Below are 26,937 nucleotides of genomic sequence, written 5' to 3' on the forward strand. Positions count from 1 at the left end.
GGTGTCTCCAATCAGTTGTTTAGAGATATCTTAGTTAAAATAGTATCTGACTTTGTTTTGTAAACTCTCACTTGTAGCCTAGAAGGGATTACCTTCCATAATCTGGGCAAAGGTTATTTAGCACTAATTCCTGACCTAAACAAAATAATCATACATAATTCTGAAAGAATATGTTGTTTCCAGATGACTGTAAATGTTATAAAGTGTATAAAATAAGGTGGCCTGTACTCCTGTAACACTTGATGTGTGTTTAATGATTACTACAGTATCTCACAAAAGTGAGTACACCCCTCACATTTTTGTAAATATTTGATTATATCTTTTCATGTGACAACACTGAAGAAATGACACTTTGCTACAATGTAAAGTAGTGAGTGTACAGCTTGTGTAACAGAGTAAATTTGCTGTCCCCTCAAAATAACCAAACACACAGCCATTAATGTCTGTACCGCTGGCAACAAAAGTGAGTATACCCTTAAGTGAAAATGTCCAAATTGGGCCCAAAGTGTCAATATTTTGTGTGGCCACCATTATTTTCCAGCACTGCCTTAACCCTTTTGGGCATGGAGTTCACCAGAGCTTCACAGGTTGCCACTGGAGTCCTCTTCCTCTCCTCCATGATGACATCATGGAGCTGGTGGATGTTAGAGACCTTGTGCTCCTCCACCTTCTGTTTGAGGATGACCCACAGATGCTCAATAGGGTTTAGGTCTGGAGACATGCTTGGCCAGTCCATCACCTTCACCCTCAGCTTCTTTAGCAAGGCAGTGGTCATCTTGGAGGTGTGTTTGGGGTCGTTATCATGCTGGAATACTGCATACTGATCATGCTTTGCTTCAGTATGTCAGAGTACATGTTGGCATTCATGGTTCCCTCAATGAACTGTAGCTCCCCAGTGCCGGCAGCACTCATGCAGCCCCAGACCATGACACTCCCAAAACCATGCTTGACTGTAGGCAAGACACACTTGTCTTTGTACTCCGCACCTGGTTTCCGCCACACATGCTTGACACCATCTGAACCAAATAAGTTTATCTTGGTCTCATCAGACCACAGGACATGGTTCCAGTAATCCATGTCCTTAGTCTGCTTGTCTTCAGCAAACTGTTTGCGGGCTTTCTTGTGCATCATCTTTAGAAGAGGCTTCCTTCTGGGACGACAGCCATGAAGACCAATTTGATGCAGTGTGCAGCATATGGTCTGAGCACTGACAGGCTGACCCCCCGCCCCTTCAACCTCTGCAGCAATGCTGGCAGCACTCATACGTCTATTTCCCAAAGACAACCTCTGGATATGACGCTGAGCACGTGCACTCAACTTCTTTGGTCGACCATGGCGAGGCCTGTTCTGAGTGGAACCTGTCCTGTTAAACCGCTGTATGGTCTTGGCCATCATGCTGCAGCTCAGTGTCAGGGCCTTGGCAATCTTCTTATAGCTTAGGCCATCTTTATGTAAAGCAACAATTTTTTTTTCAGATCCTCAGAGAGTTCTTTGCCATGAGGTGCCATGTTGAACTTCCAGTGACCAGTATGAGGGAGTGTGAGAGCGATGCCACCTAATTTTACACACCTGCTCCCCATTCACACCTGAGACCTTGTAACACTAACAAGTCACATGACACCGGGGAGGGAAAATGGCTAATTAGGCCCAATTTGGACATTTTCACTTAGGGGTGTACTCACTTTTGTTGCCAGCAGTTGCGGTTTAGACATCAATGGCTGTGTGTTGAGTTATTTTGAGGGGACAGCAAATTTACACTGTTACACAAGCTGTACACTCGCTACTTTACATTGTAGCAAAGTGTCATTTCTTCAGTGTTGTCACATTAAAAGATATAATCAAATATTTATAAAAATGTGAGGGGTGTACTCATTTTTGTGAGATACTGTATATGCCACACCGTATACTGTATATGGCATACACTAATAATAATTAGCATTGTAGCAAAGTAAATCTCTTCCTTAGCCAAATGTTGACTTACCACTAGATTTTTTTTTAAAAGGACAAAGAAATGTAATTTATTGCAACAAGATAGCTAGCATGTTAGCTTTCACTTCAGTTTCTTCATGATTAAAATAGCAAAATGGATATTTACATTAATATAAATAATTCAAATGAATTATATCAGTCCAAAGGTTTTCATTTAGCTTTCTCAATGTGATTCAGATATTCTCTAATAATGTGTATGAGGCAGGATGTAACATGTTTGCCTTGAACCAAACAACATCAACAAAAATTTATATTACCTAACTCCAAATGGAATGCAGTTTCTATTTCTATATATACTCCAAATGACAAAACACCTAAAAAAAAAAAAATAAATAAAAAAGCCAAAAAACTTGCCTAACACTGTTGTTGGTATACAAAAAAAAGAATGTTGTGCATCTTTCTATAACAGGGAGTGCAGATTGGTTTTGATAGGACTATGAGCTAAAACTTGATAATACTGATTATACATGTTATTGGGGTTCTAGGAACCTTGTCTAACCCCTACATGTACACACTTGCCGAGATATTCCAACACACTCACATAGTAGCATATGATGCAGTACTCATTATTGACACTGTTGTCATAACATAATCTAAAACCATATTGCATGTTCCGAATGACAATGAACAAGCTTGTTCATAGAACCACAGCCGCATATGTAAAGAACATTATATGGTGGGATTTTATATCATTACTCTTTCACAGCTATATACTTTAAAGTCAGACTGTACTAAGTGGGTTGAAAAGATGTTCAGTATGACCGTCAGAAATTATCCACGGAAGAAAGTGTTTTCATAAACATGTTCGGCATAAACAGGTTTGGTTTAATAGATTTACATAAAAAACACTAATATGAAAACATCCAAGATGCACAACAATATGCAAAATGTAAATGGCGTAAACATGATTATATTATTATGTAATAAGTAAACAGATGCCGATGCATAGCCAAACAGGTTCATGGAAAAGAAATAAAATGGATTTCAGTCATAATTACCTAATATTCATTAATATATTATATTTAAAAATATAATCTAAACACATAGCACAGCAGTTAAGCCCTGGTGGCCATGCTCAATGGCTTACTACAGCTTCTTTCTATTTACTAGCACAAAACCCTTCCAGCTGATTTCCCACTGCCAGCAGTTTTTGAGAAAACTTACAAATAATACTATTTAAAAAATACCACTGCTCATAAATGAAAATCCATTCATGCTGTATGCATGATAAATCTGTGTAGGTTACACACAAAAAGTTGGTGCTTCAAGTTAGGGATTGTATGCCACTTTCTTTCTTTCTGCCAAGTGAGATCAATCCCGAAGTAGGTGAAAGTCATCCAGAAGACTTCTTGGGGCAGTTGTGGCTCAGGTGGTAGAGCAGGTTGTCCACTAATCGCAGCGTTGGCGGTTTGATCGTCGGCCCACAAGCGTCCTTGGGCAAGACACTGAACCCCCAAAGTTGCTCCCAATGGTAGGCAAGTGCGTTGCATGGTAGCTCTGCTGCCATTGGTGTGTGTGAATTGGTGAATGAGAAACAGTGCAAAGCGCTTTGTAAAACCGTTAAGGTATATAAGCTATATAAGTACAGACCATTTACCATTTACTTCTGAGCATGTGGTCAAGTGATACTACCAAGAGCTGAGGTCATCAATTGGATCTGACCTGAAACAAGTATTGTTTGACACACACACAATGTTACAGCACAAGAAAGTATCGCCTATACACAGTCAAACATTTCAGTACAACAGAATTCAATACTTTGCGCTTTTCACAGATTCGACATAATTTTAATGTAACTGGAGAAATGCACGATGATACGGAAGCCCTAACAGGCCATGCATTATAATTTTTTTCTTTCTTGCTTTCTTGTGATCACGAATGAATTCTTCTGTGTACTCGACATAGCAACGTGTTGTTTTCATAGTTCTGGAGGCAGCAAAAGGTTAGAACAATCCCACAGCATCATGGATGAACAAATTTGTTTTTACTTTGATCAGGGACTCACTCAAGCTTAAATAGCTCTATGTTTATCAGTGACTGACGACTTCCACAATAGTGTCAGGTTTACAACAAAATAAAGTCCATCTCTACAGTGGCCAATTACTGAATTTATGATGGCGATGGTGAAGACACCAACATGCATGCAACACCGGTCCCATTCACAAGGCATGAGATTTTCTCGTGATGAAATTATGTCATGAGAAAACGACTTTTGGTATGTTGAGATCACGAGAAAATTAAGTCATGATCACGGGAAAACAAGAAAGAAAAAAAATAATAATGCATGGCCTCTTAGGGCTTCTGTATGATGAGGTTGGGTTGGGGCCAGAAAAAAAACTTGCACCATTTGAGGTATACAGCATTAATGAAAATGAACACTCTGGTAATGGTAAGGAATTAAGGATGTCAGTCAGCCATTGAAAAACTGATTCATTTGCTTCCACCCCCCGTCCATTTTGTCCACTCAGAATGTGTAGCTTTAAAAGAATATATTACGCTAGTAGCGCTTTTTTCTGTGTGACCAGTATACATTCTACATTTTTTTCCGGCACTGAAGGGTGACAGAGAGTTCCCCTTCTTTTTTTTTTCTTTTTCAACCTTTTCTTTAACGTCTTTTCACTGGCAATTTTACGGGACGGTTTCAGAAGACACGTCCTATCTGGTTTCGCTGCTGTCTGAGGAAGCCATGCATTCAGTCTCTGAGCTAGCCTCTGCGACAACCAGAAAGACAGTCCTTTGGAGAAAAGGCGGGGCCAACAGCACCAACTACTCATGTTTTGGACCTTGCTTCTTGGCCCATGTACGTTTACATCCAGTTCATGTATCAGGTTTGAGAGATCTCTAGGAAGGCAGTATCTCCGAATGCTTCTGAGCTCCTTCGGAATACACCTTGTTCCACTTAAGCCTCGGAAACACACGAGCCCAAATCCTTGACCGTGCCTCTCGCTCTGGAGTCCCGCCCACATGCTTATGAGGCTGGCATTAAACACTGGAGCTGTGATAGAAGACTCGCTCTCTGCCCATCGTTGTCCCTGTTTATCACTCCATTCTTCTAGCAACACTTTGTCCTTCTGTTCCTTGTCCACTTTTCCTCCACCCTCACGCTCTCTCCATTTGAGGAAAGTCTGCTGGGCTTTAGGGCTCCAGGCTATAAGCACCATGCCACCTACACTGTGCACCTGTTGGCACTGGCCGTAGAGCCAGGGGGCAGGGCCTAGTTGGGCCAGAGAGGTCTGAGTGCCACATTGTGCCCACTGAGCCAGGCGCACGTCCATGCGCAGCTCCTCCTGCAGGCCGTACGCTAGAGCACACACAGCCGAAACGTGACTCGTGTCATCAGATGAGCAGACGAGCAAAATAGGTTTTCTCTCGGCAGAGCGCCATACTAGCAGACAGAAAGAAAAATAAAATTACAACCCAAAGAAAATCAATCTGTGTTATAATTCATAATAATCTTGCTAGCATTTATCCCTCATGCTCTACTCACTACTCAGCGATCTTTAACTATAACACTGACCTGACGTCTGCCGTTTGATCAAATTGTAGGTGAGGATGCCCACTGTTGTTATAGCAACCAGAAGAGCCAGTGAAGCAGCAACAATAAGACCCCATCTCCTGTGAGTATCTGAGAGAGGGATACAGTGAGCATGTCTCTGAGGGATTTGTGTGTAAGCCAGAAAGCACAGTTCTAAAAAAACAAAAAAACAAACCACTTACAATCAGGACATATGATTCTCCTTCCACGGAGAGCTGGCTCAGAACGCCACACCTACAGTGGGAAAGATTCATTCACAAAGACACACGTTAGCAGAATGAATTTCACTGGTCCAAAACTATGTAAAAGTTCCTAATGTTTATATATTTGAAGGCAAAAAATATGACAATGTGTAACATTGCATGGTCAATGAAAACCTATCCAACATGTGCTTCCTAAACTTTTTGGCCACATGACTCTTGAGACTTGAATAAATGCTTAAATATTTCAGATCTGAATGGTGCAAAAAACAAAAAAAAAACAGGCACAAGCAGCAGTTCTGCAGGTAGAAATGCCTTGTTTATGAGAGCGATCAGAGGAGAATGGCCAGACTAGTTTGAGCTGACAGGAAAGCAATGGTAACTCAAACAGCCACTCTTTACAAACATGGAGAGCAGAAAGGCATCTCAAAATGCACAACCCAAATGTAGAACCCTGAGGCGGATGGCTTTCTTGTGGCCACACAGCCGTTTAGTCCCAATCCTGTAAGTTCTCCTCGCATTGTGCGTGTGGAAATGCTCTTACTTTCACCATTAAACATAGCTGAGAGTTCTACTGTTGATTTTTTATGATGTGTCTTCACCAAGCGTTTTAAAGATCTTTGATCACGATCATTCAAAATTTGTTTCCCCGATCACATTTCTTTCTCACAGTTCATCACTCTCCTTCCAGGTTTTACTAATACATTGGACAGTTCTTAACCCAATTCCAGGGATTTCAGCAATCTCCTTAGTTGTTTTCTTTGCTTGATGCAGGCCAATAATTTGCCCCATCTGAACCACAGTAACATCTTTTCCACAACCCGGGGATAAGTCTTCCGACATGGTTGTTTAAGAAATGAGAAGCTACACACTGCATCAGTTAGAGTTAAAAGAATTGTCACCAGCTGATACATATTAATCACTGCAATAACGATCCAATCATAGGCCCTTATTAAATATTTGCTTAAATCCAAACAGCAACCTTTATTCTTTGGCCAGGCAGTGTATAAAGAGTTATCTTAAGAAAAACGTAATCTCACCTGCACACACAGTCCTGAGGTGAAAAAGGGAAGAGGTACAGTCAGGACCACGTCTCTGGCACCTTCTTCCTTTAGAACACAGAATAACATTCATATCACCAAAAAGTGATTGTGTATGCTACATATTATTTCTTATTTCAACTCTAAATATTTATTTTATATTCTTCCTGTAGATTGTGCTAAACAATATGATGAACAACAAAATAGGAACAAGTGGACTGCAGTTAAGCCAGTATTTGTACAATGCTATAACCTTTGTTAGTTTAAATAAGGATTGGTTTTAAATAGAGATGCACCGATGTATAAAGCCTATTTTTCACACTATCGGCTATCGGTTGATAATTTAAAAACATCCGTTGATCAGGGTCGATTATATCCTGTCAATCAAAAGAGGGCAGGAAAACACATCGATTTCATGCTGTGTGTAAAGATGATGTCTCTTGTGTGGAATAACGACAAAACTGCAGTCTATAAGCTCTGTAATCTCTGCACCGCGAAAAATTTACACCGGAAGTGAACAGCAGTGAAACGGGAGTTTTGTCGTCGAGTCAAATTTTTTCCCTGCGCTGCTCGCGCTGAATTAAAGCACCAGTACACTGTTGAAAGATTTAAATGAAGATGAGTTGACAAAAAAGGTATATATTGCACAGAAATATATTTGTAGAGTAGTATATGTCATACCCACTTAATGTTAATATGAGTTAATATCATTAAAAAAAAGTTTATATTATGCCTATATATTACAAGTTTGATGTTCAGTGATGACATAGAAATGCTTTTGTTTGTGGTGAGTGAATGTGAAGCTTAACAGTAGGTTTTTTTTAGAATTCAGTCACTTAATTCTGTTATAAATTATTAACATTCAATAAGTTAAGATCTTACTTTAATCTTCAGAATTGAGTTCATGTGTTAATGTTAATTAGAGTAATGTATTTTCTGTTTATGAGACCAGTTACTGTGAAACAACTTGTTGAAATGGAGAGAATAAAGTTTTCATTTGCATTTCTTTCAGAATTGTAGAATTAATTATTATAAATTTAAAAGAAGGCAAAAAAGAACTATCGGTATCTGTATCGGCCGATATCACTCTGAATAATTAGTTATCGATATCGGCTGAGAAATTTAGTATCGGTGCATCTCTAGTTTTAAATGTAAGCAAATAAAAACAGCATGAAATAGTAACTTACCATCTGAATAGTGTGCACGTTTTCTTTCATGACACATTCTCCCCGTTCCTCCACACAGAGCTGGGCAGCAAAGGATGCTGGGATACTGGAAGACAGTTGTACATACAGACACCGAGATCCAGGAACAACTGTAACTTCCCATTCAGATAAATCACCTGAAGGAGAGAGAGCAAGAGATACAGAGAGAGAGAAAGAGATGTCAAGGAGAATTTATGATTTGTGTAGCTGTATGACAAACTCTTTTTAAGTAAATTATGCAGTTTAAAAGTGATTCTAGACTTTACCTGAGCTGAAGGGGCAGAAGACCTGATGGCTATCATTCAGAAAAAACTAAAAACAGAAATAAACAATAATAATAAAAAGTGTTCATACACACAGTCTAAATGTATACCAAAAAAAAGAAAAACCCCAAAGCATCACTAAAATGCAGAGGTGGGTATTAATGCGCTACATTTACATCATTACATTTACTTGAGTAATGTTTTGGGAAAAAAATTAACTTTTAAGAGTAGGTTTAACTGGCCTTACTTACACTCTTACTCAAGTTCATTTTTAATCACAGAAATGTACTTTTACTTCTCTACATTCAGTGGTGTTCCGCCGTTACTGTTAAATATGAATGAATATATGTAGTTTTAATAATTCGTTTATATCACGTATAATGAGGTCACGAGTCTCGCGATACTCTGCAGTGGTCTGAATACCTCCGCAACAACCGCTCACTTTTTTAGCGGCTCGGTTTTGGAGACGTTGAAGAAGCGAAGGTGTCGAGTGAGGCAGGACACTTACATACTACCACACACAAACACTCACTCTCTCTACACACACTTTCTCTATTGTTTTGTTCAATAGTCTGTTATTATCTTCTCTTGTTATCTTGTTTAAATGCAAATGCTGGCAAGTCTGTGTTGTTAACATATTAAGATACTCAACTGTTGGGAAAATATTTGTTTTTTGGTGTGTGTGTGTGTGTGTGTGAGAGAGAGAGATTGTGTGTTGAAAATGACAGGTTGTGTTATTGTACCCGTCACAGGACTGGGATATGCTGCTTCATCTTGAACCCAGGTTTTATATATCATATAAACAAAACTTTTAAGGTGAGGTGTGAATTCCAGTTCTCCATGTAGTCGGAGATTCAGGATTTTTCCTTCATTTCAATCAGATCCGAAGTTACTAGTAACTTGTTACTTGAGTAGACTTCTCATTGGATACTTTATAACTCTTACTCAAGTCATTATTAACATTATTACTTTTACTGTTACTTGAGTCATTCTTTTTATAAATAGTTTTACTTGTACTTGAGTAAAAATGTGGCTACTCTACCCACCTCTGGCAGAATGACAGACTGTCAACACTGCAACACTTCTTACCTTCAAACACATGTGGGCATGCTTGTCTACATCAGACACATTGTATTTCTAGAAAAGAAAAAGAAAAAATCATGACGCGAAACAATTATTAATACAGATATGATGTAGTGTGTTTAATTTTGCTTTTATTAAAAAGTAAAAATATGACATTTACTGTATGTAACTGGTTTCAACATGTTTTCAACATATACAAGTTTTTATTTTATTACCGAGGATGGAAAAAAACACTATTATAGCCATGCTGTAATAGGAAATGAATCCATGACAGGGTCGTGTGATGCCATTATTACCTTAACTTGATTATTTTTCTATAACAGCACATGTTTGATTCCTCTTATACCACAGCGATTTGCTAATGATTACAATTTTCAATTTATTTCAACGTAACTGTCATGATTTTTAACCATTTATGCTTACATTTAATGTTGTGGAACGCCATCAAGGTTAGTTCCTTTTATCACATACATTATAACAGCTATAAACAGTCATTCCCTTACCATATCTCTGGAGACTCCTTCAGTAAACATTAAATAAACATCTTCTTACAGAAAGCTTTACCATAACAATAATCATATTGTTTTTTTAAAAATAAATAACAACAACACAACTGCTTATTATTATTAGCTTTACATTATGTGGAGTGCCTGCTATACAATTCCCTGTGAATAAACCGTTATTATAGAACTTATATGTTAGTTATATAGTAGTATAGTAAATATAGTTACTATAGTTCTTAAAAGTGCTATATAAATGTAAGGAATTATTATAATTATTATTATTATTAAATATTAAAATGAGCGAATTACTATAAACCTGTGATTTATGTTATTATCAGAGCCTTGGTTGAGAAAATCGATATCATCTGATCAATCAGCTCTGAGAATTCAACGCTGCTGTGGTATTTAAAAAAACATTGAAAAATCCACATAAAAACAACTCCAAAAACAGGAAAAATTCATTTTGGGAAAAATAAAACTCAGTTCATAGCACCCTACGTTAATGCAATGCATGTTCTGAGCACTCACCAGGTCTGCCATGTGCAGGGTGGAGTTTTGCACAGGAATACACTGTGAGTGGTTTCTGGTATGTTGCCAGCAGAGAGAGACGGCAGGTTTGAACTGGGCTAAGGGGCAAAGATGCTTCCATTTGAGAATTGAGCTACCAAAGAGCCGCAGTGAGCTGCTGGACAACACTTCTCCACCTCCTGTAGTAATAACATAAAAGTGAGCTCAAATGATACAACATAAAATGTACCACAGCAATAATATGCACACTATATGATCTTGAGAAGACCAGTTCCACTTACCTGGCAGTATTTGGTCTTTTAGTGGACAGGTGGTGTGTCTTTTGGCATCAACTACAGTGTAATACATCTTTGAAAAATAAATATTTTGGATGATTGGTTAAGAGGTTATGGCTAGATTAGAACAGTTAAGCAGCTGTACTAAAATTACATAGAAGCTTTGTGTTTTTGTAAGTCAATACCTTACCTGCACGCATAGACAGGGCACCAAATAAGGAAAGTTTAAAGTGACCATGTGGTTAAGATCAGTATCAATCTGAAACAGAAAATCTCCACTGTAATCTTTTTTTAGCCAAAAAAAAAATGAGCTGTTTCATATGTTCAGAGAAGTTGGTATAAATAACACATTGCAACAGGTGTGCCAACTATTTTCTGATTTAAAGATTTTAGAACCAAGCACACTCACCTCATGGGATATGATTCCATTACACACTGCATGGTTTTCGTAGCATAACCTCACGTTCACTTTTTGGCCCATCTCCATGCCAACAATAAACCGTTTAGCAAAGATATCCAGTGTTACATTATACACAGGTATTAGGTCTCCTGGTGCCATGAAACTGGAAGCAACTTGAAGTTGATCTTAGGCACAAAGAGGAAAGATGACAAAAGAGAGTCAAAGTGAATGAGTCTTCAATATGAACAACAGTATACAGTACCCTGCAAAACTATTGGAACTGCAAGCACAATTATTATTTTTTGCTGTAGACTGAAGACATTTGAGTTTGAGATCAAAAGATTTTAGAATTTCAGATTTTATTTCCTGGTATTTATATGTAGATGTGTTAAAATACATAGAACATTTTGTATCAGACCACCCAATTTGCAGGCGAGCACAAATATTGGAACATGTGACTGATAGGTGTTTCTTGTTACCCAGGTGTGTCCTGTTAGATTGATTGTTCTGTGCATCTACTCTTGGTGTTAGCCTTCAGTTTCACCTGTGAATGCTGCATTTTTTGTTAAAAAGGATAAGCCAACATGAAGTCAAGAGTGCTGTCTATGGGAGAAAAGCAAGCCATTTTGAAACTGAGAAAAAAGGGAAAATCATTTGGAGGCATGGAGCAAACATTGGGTATAGCCAATACAACAATTTGGAATGTCTTGAAAAAGAAATAGACCACTGGTGTACTGAGCAACAGACACCAAATGGGTTAGCCAAGGAAAAACAACAGCTGATGAGAGAAACATTGTGAGAGCTGTGGAGAAACACCCCCTGCCCCCCTTTTATCACATACAAAGGACTTTATCGGGGGAAAAGTGGAAGGTTTTAGACTGGCCAAGTCAATCACCAGACCTTAAACCAATTGAGCAGGCATTTCACCTCCTGACGAGGAGACTGAAGGGAGAAACCTCCAAAACAAACAACAACTGAAAGCGGCTGTGGTAAAAGTCTGGACAAGCAACACAAAAGAAGAAACCAACAGTTTGGAGTCCCAGGCTTGATGCAGTTATTGCAAGCAAGGGATATGCAACCCAATATTTAGTGTTATTTACTTTAATTTACTTCAAGACTTATCTGTACCTATACTTTTGCTCACCTAAAAATTGGGTGATCTGATACAAAAGGTTCTATGTTTTATATTGTTTAACACATCTCGATTGAAACACCAGGAAACAAAAGCTGAATCCTAACCTCTAATCTCATATCAATCTTTTGATCTCAATACCCAAATGTCTTTGGTGTATAGCACAAACAAATGAATTGGACTCGCTGTTCCAGTAGTTTCAGAACGAACTGTACTTTGTCATTATTATGTACAGTAGTACAGTACGTATAATTATAGAGAGAGAGAAGAGAGGGGGGAAGAGATGAGCTACCTTTTGGAGGGCGCTTTACAGTGTATGAGTCGGTAATGAGTGTTCGGTTGAAGTCATACACAGTAACACGGACTGTATTTCCCAACTGGGCCATAAAACATTTACACTGCAACTGCCACTAGAGGGCGGGAGAGTATCACAATGAACACGAGTCAACTCGTAAAATAATTGTCAATACATGAGAAGAAAATATTTTATTAATCCTCACAGATTACACTACCAAACATTACAGTATGGTGGACTTTGTGTAGGACAGCATTTGCATATTTTTGTGGCTCTGGGCATGTTTCTGTGTATAAATCCATTATTATAAATGTATAATGATTTCATTTATTTCAAATGCTATTGCAAAATTATTATTTAATATGGGTATTCCAACAGGGCTAATGTGAATTAAACTGTGTACTGTATTTGCAAATAGATGCCCACACAGGCGATTCAAATTGTCTCAAATGTCACCCTGAGAATAAGAAAATGTTTTAGCAATGTAATCGTACCACATGTTCTCTTTGGACATCCAGATGTTTATTGATGGAAGAGAGAATTCTCATTTTAACTTTCCTACTATGGTCATCAAACAACTGTTTCCACTACAGCAAGAAACAAAAAAGACAGCACATGATTATTAGTTATATTTAAAACAACAACAACAACAACAAAAATCACCTTAAAAAATTCAGAATTCATTTCATTGAATTTTATTACTACATTTAAGACAACTGTGACTCGTACTGGCCAGATGAATTTCTACAGTAATTACAGTCTATAATTACTTAAGTATGGAATAAGACATGATGGGGGCATGCTGTTATAGGAAAGTTATCAATGGTTTGCAAGAAAAACTCCTCTTTTGTTTTATTCATTTATTTTACAAATTAATATTAGATATATCAAAGATTTTAAATCTTTCCTGGGATACTCATTTAAATTTGCAGAGTAAGAATTTCACTGTACTGTGTAACAAACTGTTTCCTTTGCATATGACAATAAACTCTTGAATCCTGAATCTAAAACAAGCCACATTCAAATGAAGACTGTACATGTTTTAATCTAAACATTTTAATATTTTAATCTATTTCTGCACTAAGTGTAGGAATTCAGCAATAGTAACAGACTAATGTCCACATTTGTTCTCAGCAACCGGTGTTATGTCTCAAATTGCATATATTTGTATTATTCTAGACCATTTTTGAGTATTAACACTAACTAGTTTTACTGTTACAGTAATTGTTTGACTTTTTAAAAACCTCTCATGTAGCTACCAAACCTACTGAAAGGTCTGTCTTGCGTAAGACTTTTCTAGATTAGTAAATACTTATATGGAATACCAATGGAAAGTTTTAAAGAGAAACAAAGCTAGTCAGTGTATTTCACATTACTGTGCGTGACATCACAAGTTCAACTTGAAAACCTTTTGAACAGGGCAGGTTCTTCTGTTTTTGTGTAAATAGTTTTATATCTTCAAACGAAATACAACATAAAACAAAGGCGACCTGAGTAAACACATAATACAGTTTTTATTTAAAAAAATTTTTTATTGAAGCAAATAAAGTTATCCAACACCTATCACCAATGTGAAAAACTAACTGCCTCCTTAAACTCAAAATCTGTTTGTGCCACCTTTAGCGGCAATAACTGCAACCAAACGCTTCCGATAACTGCAAATCAGTCTTTCACTTATTCTAGGACTAGGACTTACTGCTATGTTTGGGATCGCTGTCTTGTTGCATAATCCAGTTGCGCTTGAGTTTCAACTTACAGACTGAAGACCAGACATTCTCCTTGGGATTTTCTGGTAGAGAGCAGAATTCATATTTCCCTCAATTATTGCAACTTGCCCAGGCCCTGAAGCAGCAAAGCATCCCCACACCATCACACTTCCACCACCATGCTTGACTGTAGGTATGATGTTCTTTTTGTGGAATTCTGTTTGGTTTACGCCAGATGTAAAGGGGGCCCCTGTCTTCCAAACAGTTTGAGGATCATCAAGGTGTGTTTTGGCAAAATTCAGACAAGCCTTAATGTTCTTCTGGGTTAGCAGTGGTTTTCACCTCTCCACTCTTCCATGGATGCCATTTTTGCCCAGTGTCTTTCTGATAGTAGAGTCATGAACAGTGACCTTTGATGTTGTCCTTGGCTTTTTTTTTATGACTTCCTGGATGAGTAGTTGCTGTGCTCTTGGAGGAATTTTGGAAGGTCAGCCACTTCTGGGAAGGTTCACTACTGTGCCGGGTTTATTCCATTTGGAGATAATTGCTCTCACTGTGGTTCTTTGGTGTCCTTTCCCAGACTGATATATTTCAATCACCTTCTTCTTCATAATTTCTGGAATTTCTTTCAACTTAGTTGCTTAGTTGCATGATGTGTTACTGGGTAAGACCTTTTAACCAACTTCATGCTGTAGAAAAAGTTCTATTTGAGTGTTGAGGCTTGGTTGCGTCTAGTCCAGCTGAACCCCATTATGAATGTAGTTTGGGGCAAATAAAATTTCACACAGGCCCAGTTGGTACTGGATAACTTTTTTGCTTCAGCAAATGACATTATCATTTGAAAACTGTATTTTGTGTTTACTCAGGTTGCCTTTGTTTTATCTGAGATTTTGTTTTAATTTTTGAAACAATTTAGTACGAGCTATACACAAAAACAAAAGAAATCAAATCAAATACTTTTTCACAGCACTCTAGTTAATGTCATATTTAATCCTCCTGATGTTTATAAGATACAATGGGCTGTATCACACTATCCCTGCATGGATTACTTTCCTATAACTGCACTATAATTTCCTATCGACTGGAAAGTGACTGCAAAGAAATTGTTTATGGTTTTTACTCAGTTACACTACACATACATATGTTACTAGCACAATAAAATGTTCACATATTAGTTTTAAAGGTTTATAAATGAAAACTCTAAGGGGTCTGACTGATTAATCAATACATCAATCGTTCCATGAAGTCATGCTTAAGACTTACCCAAATAGTGCCGTTGCCATGATGACCTCTCTGGATCACAAGAGTGCTGAAATTTCTAATAGCTAACTCATTGAACTCGAACCGTAGGGTTACATTGGCTGCTGTAAAGAAAGAGTTGACAGACAGATAAAAAGAGAAGCATGAGCAGATGAAGTATTGCCTGTGATACAAGCACAATCAGCCTTATTGTCACTGTTATCAGGTATGTTTTTCCACATGTAAATTCATGCTGTTTTATTGCATTTACTTACACAGGGGCTTTAAGCGCAGACGCAGACGCACACACGCAGAACCGTGGACCAAAAACGCTGACAGGTTTATCCACGGCAAGCTCTGCTTCTTGTCTATGAAAACATTCAAAAGCATGCAAAAAATGTGCAAAGGAATATACTGTACTTTCCTTAATTCTTTCAAAAGCTGAAAGGGATTGATGTGCATAAACAGATGCTGCTTAAACATAACCATTCAACATGGCAATACTTACCAACATTGGACCATTTCTAAAGAGGGAAAGAGAAGACAAAAGAAAAATGAATGTGAGAAAAAGTAACACATGAATAATCTCTGAAGTTTTAAATTATTTGTTTTCATTTTAATTTCATTCCATTCCATCGCAATCCATTAATGATATTGACCTTTTGTTAAATATTTAATGTAAACATGGAGTTCTACTCATATACCTTTCCATGTATACATGTGTTTCTGTTCAATCATTTGTGATGAGTCCCCCTTCTCAGTGTTTCCTGGCAGTACAAGCACTGATTTCCTGTCATGTGCTTTTGTTTGTTTTGCCATGTGCCTTTTCTTGCATCCCAATTCACCTACTATCCGTCCTAAATAGTATCTGAGAATAGAATTAGTGTGTCCCAAATCATAGTATGTTGCAATGAGTATCCTAAAGGAACCAGGATGGTCTACTATCTCTGGTAGATTTTTGAAGTTTGGACACTATTTCAGCCAATATTGCCCACAATTCCTTGCGCGAGGGAGGAGTTTTCAAACCCTCCAGGATTTTGCGATCGCAGAAATTGCAAACTCCGCAATATTCTGAAAGCTTGGAATTTAAAAAAGTACCGCATATGCGCCGCAGATTTGGGCCAAGACGTGTCATGTGACGTCATCACAATGCGCATTCAGTCAAAGCCTGCTTTGATTCACATGCGTCGACCATGAGTACAGCTAAAAGGACTCATTTACCAACAAACATCACTGTGAAAGACCGTGCAAAACAATTTTGTGCAATTGCAATTTCGCCAATTCATGTAGTCCTTTGCAAGAACGTTGCATCGCAAATTTTGAAAAAAGTCACAGCAAAATCAAGCATTTTTGGCCACAACAATCACAAAAAACTCACCGAAAACCTGTACAGGCTGAGTTTTGTGACAGTTTGCTTCGCTGAATTCAAGGATATATTTTAGTGAGGTATAAATGAAATGTGGAAAATGAAGGGAACGGTAAATTAAATTATATATTATAATAAATTATATAAGGAATAATGAATGAGGAAAAGCTGAAATGCTACGAGGAGTGTGTTTAAGGCGACAGTGTTCTCTTTCATTACATGACGTATTAGTATGTCCCAGTACTTGCGTACTCTTTTGGTACACACTCAAAACTTTTTCTTCACAAAAAGAGTACATACTTTTAGTGCATAGTAAAATTAGGAGAATTGTTACACAGCATTTATTTTAATTTTAGACCGGTCTCTGTCTTGTCCTGTCATTGTTGTTGGCTGGCTGCCCTATTGTGTTCATCTGTTCTGTGTTAAGTCCTTGAGTAGTTGTTCTATTTACTGTATAACCTGTTGTGACTTAGTATAACTACAGAATCTTGCTGAGTGTATTTCAGTGCGTTTATTATGTCCATGTTCTATGTTTATCGACTCATGTCTGTATTATCATTACCAATGATGGATTTTCCTCATTTGATGTTGCCTACCATGTGTGCTGACCTTCGCTATGAATACTGACTATGATGCTCAAATAAAGCCCACAATGAGTATACACAATTGTGTCCTGCCTCATTTGCCAGCATGTTATATCATTAATGTAAATGATTTGTTTTTACTTTTCATGGCTTGCCATAACAGTAATCCACCTCATATTAGAGATGTCATGGTACTGCTTTTTATATACTGATAATGATACAGATACTGAAACCTTGAGTAGTTGCTGATAATGTTTTTTTTTTTAACTACTAAGTTAAAAAGTGGGATTTACTCAAAATGACCAGCTAAAATTACCATAATCAAACTGCTCAAACACTCTTTTACCCTATAGGAACAAATGCATTATCTAGCTATCAACATGTCTTACACAAAAATGCTGCTATGGTAACTTAGGTTGCCTTGTTATTACTCATGCCATCTTATGTTACAACGCACTACAAGCAATTCTGTGTTATTTAGGCTAGATCTGTTTCAAAGTTGGCACTGGTTCATTAATTTGATATCAGATTTCTTGTTGATACTGGCCTGATACTGATACTGGATATCAGCTCAGTGCCAGCTATAGTTCATTTGATTATGTGGTCTACCTTACAACATATTTATGGCTATCAAATTACAGACCACATGTTGTCCTGTACACACCATAAAGTCACATTATTAATGACAGCACTCTTATAATAAAGTGAAAAAGTAAAAATACTTTAAGACAGAGTAAAAAAAAAAAAAATGTAAAAAGCAAAATTCACATTTACAAACGTGGTACAAACAATGGTACAAATGGTGGATGTCACGATTTCCACAATTTCCGTGCACGAGCCAGATGCGCGAGCGCTTAGCAAACGCACGCTTTTCGGTCTTCAATGACAGTGACTTTGTTTACACTGGACACATGCTTTTGTTATGGTTATGTTCTGTCTCCGCCCCTGTTTTCCGAATGTGTGTTATCGTTTTCAGCTGTTCAGTGTTTAACCCATTATTACGTTTGTCAGTTAAACCCCTGGTGTCTCTGTGCACTTTGCGTAGTATTGAGTTTATCTCATTACCAAGCGATTGTTCTTTGTTTCTCGTTTCGTTTCATGTTCACTGACCTCGTTTCTCAACTCTGATTGTAGCCTCACCCTATTTATGCCTGTTTGCCGATCGCCTGACCTTTCGCATGTTTTTGGACCACGCTTTGGATTACTGATTTGGATTTGTCTGCCTATATCTCCTTTAATAAAAACTCTTATCTGCATTTGCATCCGTCCTCAACTCCATTACATAAGAACGTGACATATGTAAACAAAGTCACTGTCATTGAAGACCGAAAAGCATGCGTTCGCTAAGTGCTCGCGTATCTGGCTCGTGCACGAGCATGTGCTTCGGTTTTCCGAGCACACTGCAATTCTGCAGCGCTGACTCAAGGCGAAATCATGACAGTGGAACATTCACAAAAAGGCTGACAACAACAGGCTTTAGGTTTTACTCTTTGGGCTTACAGTAATTCCTTCATTCGCAAACGCTCCTTAAATATGGTTTTACTTCTATAGAAATTTTAAAGGCTTTGCCTTTCTCAAATTAGCCATGTAAAAATAAGTACACCCCATGGAAATTGTTGGATTTTTTGACATTTTTGGAAAAGCAAACATTTGATCATCTTTGAAACAGCGCTTATTAATGAAGTTGATATACTTTTAAGTTGATAAACCACAAGGAAAATCTGTTTTTCAATCATTTATTCAACAGAAATATCAACAGATGTGATATTCTTCTGTGGAAAAAGTAAATACACTCGGCCTCAGAAGCTAGTATTGCCCCCTTTAGCAGAAATAACTTCTTGTAGGCGTTTTGCATAATTGTCCACCAGGCTTGCTGGAATTATTGACCACTCTTCCATACAATATTCTTTAAATTGCAAGAAGTTTGAGGGTTTTCTTGCATGTATTGCCTGTTTCAAATCCCCCCCCCCCCACAACATTTCAATGAGATTCAAATCCAGGCTCTGACTAGTTCATTCCATAACCCTCCATTTCTTATCTTTGAGCCATTCCTCGGTGGATTTGCTAGTGTGCTTAGGATCGTTATCCCGATGAAAAGTCCACTTTCGGTTCAACTTCAAATTTTTAACCAGATGGCCTCACATTATCTTCAAGCACTGCAAATTTCATAATTGAAGCAATGAATGCAAGCTGTCCAGTCCCTGAGGCAGCGAAGCAACCCCAAACCATAACATTTCCACGACCGTGCTTCACAGTTAGTATGAGGTGCTTCTCGTGAAAAGCTGTCTTGGGTCTGCGCCAAACATGTCTGCTGTTACTGTGGCCAAACAACTGTATCTTTGATTCATCTGTCCAGACCACATTATTGCATTATTCTTTGCCTATATGCTCAGTGGCAAACTGTAGTCTTGCAAAGGCTTTTTCCTGGCATGCCTGATTGTAGAAGCATGCACTTGGACAACAGCTGTAAGACTTATTAGCAGATCCTGTGATGAAATTTTGGGGTTCTTGGAGACTTCTTTTTGCATCAGACGCTCTGCTCTTAGGCTGAATTTACTGGTACGGCAGGTCCTGGACAAATTGGCAGTCATTCTACACAATCTACACCATTTGTAGATTATTTTCCTTATAGTGGAATGATGTATTTCAAATAATTTGGGGATCTTTTTAATTCCCTTGCCAAACTCATAGGCATCCACAACCTTTTTTCTGAAGGCCTTACAGAACCCTTTAGATCTTGGCATGATGACACCACACACCTCAATAACAAAGGGAACACCAGACACTAGATATGAGAGGGGTATAAATAAGTGTGTAAAATAATGTGACTGATCTGGATGTTTTTTGTTCATTTAAATTGTGAAAATTACTACAAAATGTCATTTTCTGTATCATTTGTTAGAGTGTATCAACTTCATTAATAGTTTCAAAGAGGATCAAATTGTTCATAAAAACATGGCAAAAAAGCCAACAGTTTCCATGGGGTGTACTTATTTTTTCACATGACTGTACATGCTGCCTCTCAATGCTGGCATGGTAAAACAGCACAATGGAGAAAGGGGCCATGGATAAAGACAAATATCTACTATCAACTATTGCTAATCTGATTTAGCCATTTGATATATACTACCGTATATATACATAGTCATTTGAAAATCATCCAAATAATCCAATCATCCACAAACCGTCTGCATTTCTTCTATCATTCAAATTCAGATCATCCATCCATCCATCCATTTTCTGTACTGCTTATCCTACACAAGGCCCATTGGAGCCTATCCCAGGGGACTTGAGACGGGGTACACCCTGCACTACGGACAATTTGGAAATGGAAATCAGCCTACAACACATGTCTTTGGACCGGGGGAGGAAACTGGAGTACCTGGAGGAAACCCTGAAGCATAGGGAGAACATGCAAACTCTACACACAGGGTGGGAGGTGGGAATCGAGCCCCCAACCTAGAAGGTGTGAGGCAAACTTGCTAAACAATAAGCCAAATGCAAATGCAAATCAATGAGATAAAAATATTAATTTTAACCCCCATGTCAGAAAAATACCAGAAAAGGGACTATGGGACTATGATTCCCATCAACCACTGCACCTCATCTGATCACGTCACATGACTGTCTGCACCTGTTCTCAATTCACACTCATTACTGTGCACCTATGTAAGCCTCATTCTGTCATTGTACCCCTGCGAAGTAACTGGAAGTAACTGAAGTAACTTTTTGACTTGTTTTGAATTGTTTACTGGTATTTTGTATTTTGGTTTCTCTACGATGTCCAGTTTGCTGATCGCCTGACCCTTTTGCCTGCCTTGACTTTGAACTTGCCTTACAGATTAGATTTGTTTGCTGGACTTTATTAAAATAGATTGCTTAAACTGCATTTGCAACCGTCTCCTCCTCTCCGTTGTGACAGATCTTGACAGCCCTACACTCTAAGCTTATCATTCAGTTATTCATCTTAAAACATATTGTCTAGTAACAACAACTAATTATTCAGTCACTACAGAAAATACAGTATGTAGATATGAGCGTAAGAAAATACAAGTCTGTACTTACCCAGGGGTCCTTGGAGTTTGAAGGGTTAAACAGGTGCTAATAGGTGTCAGCTCACTATTTAGCTAGCTGTAATATACTGTAGCAAGCTGTTTATAAACAGGAGCTCTAGGTAATCGTACTAATCTTAGTCACTTGACATTACTGAAGGACATCAATTTGGATTACTTTTTTCCTTTTTTTTTTTTTTTAGTAGAGTAGTACGTCATGGTTTGTAAATACTATGCACTAACATTTACAGTGGCAAACAATATTCCATGAACTAGGCAGTAAAGCAGATGGCTTCAATCATGATGTGGATTTAAGCATTGTTCAATATCCTGTCAGAAATCTTATCAGGCTGATCAGGAAGCCAGTTGACATTCAGATATTGTGTGCGCTAGAGAAAGTAATTTCAAAAAAACACCTGGACTCCGAGGTTGGTTATAAAAATAAAGAACATTTGAAATGACCTCCTACTAGGCAGCTACCATATATGTTACATAATTATTTGATGCTTCCAGTGAGCTTACTACGTACTTTGAGTCGGAAATAATGAGAATTAAACAGGATCAGACTAATCAGGTAGTAAAATGTGTGTGATAGGGGAGGGTTATCTATTGGATGGGAATTGGATAGGAAGTGGTCATTATAAAAAACATAGTCATGTAAGTTGGTTTTAAGACACAAGACCCTATTATCATGACTTTGGTTCAAGAGAAAAAAATAAGCCATAGAATTGTACAAGAAAGTAACATATAATCTCAGAATATCAGAACAACTTGGTTCAACTATATTTAATACTGTGGTGTTATATAGTATGTCCCTGCTATTTTTATAATGATTATAGCAAGATGTAATGTGGTGAAGAGCTGTGAAACTGTAAAAAGTGATGGGATTTAAATATGAACATAAACACATGAGGTGTCTTGCTGCGATATCTAAACAACTTCCTCTCATTGCTTATAAAAATGTGAGTGTGTGCAGTGCAGCACAGTGAAATTTTTCACAATGACATACAATTAGATTTTGCATAGATAATTTAGTGGTAGAAACTACAACCAGGTTAACCAAATGCGTTTCCTATCTTCTGTCTCATGTATAGAGTATATGATGATATTTTAGCAGCAGAGTCACAAACATAGAGACTTTGTCGTTTGAAACGCAACAGTCTATATCCACAATTATCAACCTATTAATATAGACTATTATATTATATATATAACTATTAATGAAAATCCAACACTTGCGTTTCACTTTTGTTTCAGCCCAGTGTGTCTTGAATTTCGGTTTCAGCCAATTTTCAGTTTCAGCCAAGATTTTTTTATTTTATTTTGGTGCATCACATATTTTCTAACTTGAATCATATGCTATTCTTTATAGGTTGTCTATAGCAAATGGTTGATGTATTACAACATAATTTTTGCCTAGTCATCCAATAATTATATAGACTCTTTTATTCATATTTATTTGACTTATTACTGTTAATCCATCCATCCATCCATCCATTTTCTACCGCTTACTCCTTCTTCAGGGTCGCGGGGGAACCTGGAGCCTATCCCAGGGAACATCGGGCACAAGGCAGGGTACACCCTGGACAGGGTACCAGTCCATCGCAGGGCACAATCATATACACACTCACACACCCATTCATACACTATGGACAATTTAGACATGCCAATCAGCCTACCATGCATGTCTTTGGACTGGGGGAGGAAACCGGAGTACCCGGAGGAAACCCCCACAGCACGGGGAGAACATGCAAACTCCGCACACACACAGGGCCACGATGGGAATCGAACCCCGGACCCTGGAGGTGTGAGGCAAACGTGCTAACCACTAAGCCACCATGCGCCCTATTACTGTTAATTCCCTTATTAATTTTACTTTAGTTATTTAAATGTATTGCCCTATTTCATATTCATTTTAGGCTTTTTTTTTTCATTTTTACTTATTCTCACAAACTGTGCGTTTTTGTTTGTTTTTTTTTAAATAATAGTTGGCCGATGAATTGCATTTACACTATTACACAACCAGCCACGAATGAATGTTGCTTAAAATAAGCTTTCTTTAGTTTTGCAGAGGTGCTACAAGCATAATGTAGATAACGAGTAATGGAAGTCAGTCTCGCTCGAAATCAACCAGTAATTTATGGATGAATCAACAGTATGACCTCCTATCTTTCCAGTAAAACTCTGCCTTCAAACAAAAGGGCCTATAGTGCTGAATGACACCAAATTACAAAGCAATTCTGGTAATCCAAGATGTCTACATCTGTAATATTATAGCATTTAGCTACAAAGTGAACACTGTTCATGTATATAGATTACAATAAGTCATACAGTGACCTGAAGCAGGTCATTCTGTGTGAAAGGGATGGACCGGTCCTACTTATCAATATCACAACTTTAATTATGGGTCAATATCTGATACTGATTCAAATACTGGTCCTAGTAACCGAGTATGCAAGCAAAGAAGAGACAAAGTTTAAAAAAATAAAATTCTGAATGAAATCGCACCTCTGTACATATTTGTTTGGAACTAACCTCCTTGAACTTTAAAGTAGTTTTAGTGTTCCGACTTTCACATTTTAAAATTCATGCTTATATATAACATCTGAATTCAAATAGATTTCTTCAGTGTTCACAAATTCAGATTCAATCATTCAGTTTGCATGTATTCAAAAAGCTGTATTCAGGACTCATTCCAGTGCTCAGATTCAACCAGTCAAATTCAACTAGCAAAATTTACTTTGTAAAAATACAAGTTAAGAAACAGCCATGCGATCAAAACATTTAAATACATATGTGTGATTTTTTAAGTAATATATTTCAATGCTGTGAATTGAATTGTGTTTAAAATTTCATTATTAAGAATTGAATGGCTTTTCAACTCTAATCTTTAAGTCCTTGTTTTTTGCTTCCATATCCCCAAGCTGCCTCTCAGCAAGCTCCTGTTACAAAGTAATGCAAAACATGATTGATGAAATGGTGGCATGCTTTATGACATGTTGCTTTCTGTTCAGATTCATAATCTGGGTTGTCTCAGTAAGCATGTTCCCTGCATAAAATGTGTCAGATGTTCAGATTGGAAAATTGGTTAGAATGGTTAGAAATGTAAGGAACAGGCTACAACGTACACCTGATTGAGATACAGTCCCCTCGGACAGTACTGGAACAGCAAGGCAAATTCCTTTGTGTTTGAGATCAAAAGATTAATATGAGACGAGAGATCAGATTTCAGCTTTAATTTCCTGATATTTATATCTAGATGAGTTAAAAACATGGCAAAAACATGGAAAAAACATGGCATTTTTTGAATGATCCCACCCATTGTTCAAGTTATCAAAAATATTGGAACAAATGACTGACAGGTGTTTCTTGTTACCAGGTGTGCCCTGTTAAATTTTTTTTTTTTTAACCTATTAATAGCTCGAATGTCTACTCTTGGTTTGAGTTTCACCTGTGAATGCTGCATTTTTTGTTAAAAAGGATAAACCAACATGAAGACCAGAAAGCTGTCTATGGGAGAAAAGCAAGCCATTTTGAAGCTGAGAAAAGAGGGACAATCAAACAGAGGCATTGCACAAACATTGGGCATAACCAATACAAAAATTTGAAATGTCCTGAAAAAGACAGAAACCTCTGGTGTAGTAACAACCAGACATGGAACAATTCGGCCAAGGAAACCAACAGAATTTAACATGACAGACATGACAGAACCGTGACAGAACCACATGACAGAACCGTTTTGAGAGGTGTTAAGAAAAACCCCAAAACAACATTCAGTTCCAAAACAATCTCCACAGGGCACGTATCACGGTCCACCATTCGAAGAAGACTTCGAGAGCAGAAATATAGAGGCTGTACCACAAGATGTAAACCACTCACCCACTAACTGGGAGGAACTTCATTAAGCAGCAAGACAATGACCCCAAACACAATGACACCTCAACAAAGGACTACATCAGGGGTAAAAAATTGGCAGGTTTTAGATTGACCAAGTTGATCACCAAACCTTAATTGAGCATGCATTTCACCTCCTGAAGAGGAGACTGAAGGGAGTCTCCCCCTTCCCATCACAAAAGATGAACACAACAGTTTGGTGATGTCAGTGAGTCACCGGCTTGACTCAGTTATCACAAGCAAGGGACGTGCAACCAAATATCACGTTTTACTTTCATTTACTTTTCATAGTATTTATTTATTTATCTGTTCCAGTACTGTGTTTTGGATCACTTCTAGATGTGAATATCGGGAAATGAAAGCTGAAATTTTGATCTGTCGTCTCGTATTCGTCTCATGATATCAAACCTAACTGTCTTCAGTGTATAGCAGTCAGTCATTTAAAATGAACACGCATGGCAATAATGCTCTGCATCTGGTATAAGATGGGTTTTTACCAATTAACAGAAAATAGCACAACAATAGTAAACTCTCCGCTTCCTCTGCCTGACTCATTGTCAGTCACAACATGTAATCAGACTGAGAGTAACAGGGGAGGGGGAATTTGAAAACGGTCTAAAACTCCTTCAGTATTTTCCACTCCATCACTAACTTTTCTCACTCCTTGCTTAAACACAGTAGCTACGCTTTACTGATTTCCTTTGACTTTACTATACTAATGATATATAAACTGTTAGAATACAATAAATTGTTAGAATCTTATAGTGCTTTCTGAATGACTGTATCTTGTATATAGTCCTTAAGTTTGCTGTAATGATTTAAGGTTTTTAAGCCCAGTAGTTAAATGTTGTCTTCATCGTTAGATGATGATGAGACTCAGTCAGTGTTTAAACACCTAAGATTTTAGAATCTTCATGTCAAAATCACACACATTTCACTTATCACATGACTTCACTTGTGATGAAGCGAGTAATATGTGATTACACGTGATTTATGCATTTTCACTTAGTGGTTTATTTTTTTGTGAGTACACATGATTTGTTGATTCTCGTGCATTTTTGATTACAACTCGGATTACAACATTTTATTCACATACTACTCACGTGGGATTACGCGAGGGTGATTTACCAAATATTGTTATTAATACTTAACTACTTTACATAAATATATATATATATATAAATATATTATTCCAAATTCCTACCTCTCTGACCACAAGAACATTTTGTTGGTGGCTCTCGAGCGCGGACACGAGAAGGAACAAGTGGAGTGCGACGACTGCACACGCCAACACGCCTCGTCCGCGCATTGGACCTGTTTCCGGTGTTTCCACAACGTGTTGCCCAAAATCACATGTTGTTTAGGGAATCTCAGGAGCGTTAAGACGGGACAGCTTGCCGTCAAAGTCAAAGTGGAACAAACTCAAAGAGCCGGTCGTACAGTCGACGTCCTTCATGTCGCTCTGCTAAATCTACTGTAAGCCTGAAGATGCGGATAGAGGAGGTTTAAAGCGTGTTGACTCGAAGCCCCGCCCACGCAATTCCCAACACCACCAATGAGACGCGTGGAAAAGAAAAAAAAAGCATGTTAGTGTAATAAAATACATTAAACTATAATATAAATGTAGCATTGTGCAAGTAAAACAAAA

The 26,937-nt window shown here is 37.7% G+C and overlaps 1 protein-coding gene across 2 annotated transcripts; it reads right to left on the reverse strand.

Moving 5' to 3' along the window:
* On the reverse strand, positions 1 to 26,858 carry LOC128607616 (interleukin-17 receptor E). Of its 2 annotated transcripts, none has more exons than XM_053624616.1 (17): positions 26,494 to 26,858; positions 15,902 to 15,917; positions 15,669 to 15,761; positions 15,418 to 15,515; positions 12,943 to 13,035; positions 12,446 to 12,563; positions 11,031 to 11,206; positions 10,812 to 10,880; positions 10,628 to 10,694; positions 10,347 to 10,525; positions 9,322 to 9,369; positions 8,236 to 8,281; positions 7,952 to 8,106; positions 6,765 to 6,833; positions 5,707 to 5,758; positions 5,507 to 5,614; positions 1 to 5,374 (listed from the first exon to the last, which is right to left on the reverse strand). In XM_053624616.1, the coding sequence occupies exons 1-17, from the start codon at positions 26,596 to 26,598 to the stop codon at positions 4,482 to 4,484; spliced, it is 2,385 nt and encodes a 794-aa protein (XP_053480591.1). In that variant the 5' UTR covers positions 26,599 to 26,858; the 3' UTR covers positions 1 to 4,481. The 2 variants fall into 2 exon arrangements, with proteins under 2 accessions (XP_053480591.1, XP_053480590.1); XM_053624615.1 differs by having other exon boundaries at positions 15,418 to 15,518.
* Between the last annotated feature and the right edge of the window lie 79 nt (positions 26,859 to 26,937).

This window comes from Ictalurus furcatus, chromosome 5, assembly GCF_023375685.1.
Source record: "Ictalurus furcatus strain D&B chromosome 5, Billie_1.0, whole genome shotgun sequence".
In the NCBI taxonomy this organism is placed as follows: domain Eukaryota; kingdom Metazoa; phylum Chordata; class Actinopteri; order Siluriformes; family Ictaluridae; genus Ictalurus; species Ictalurus furcatus.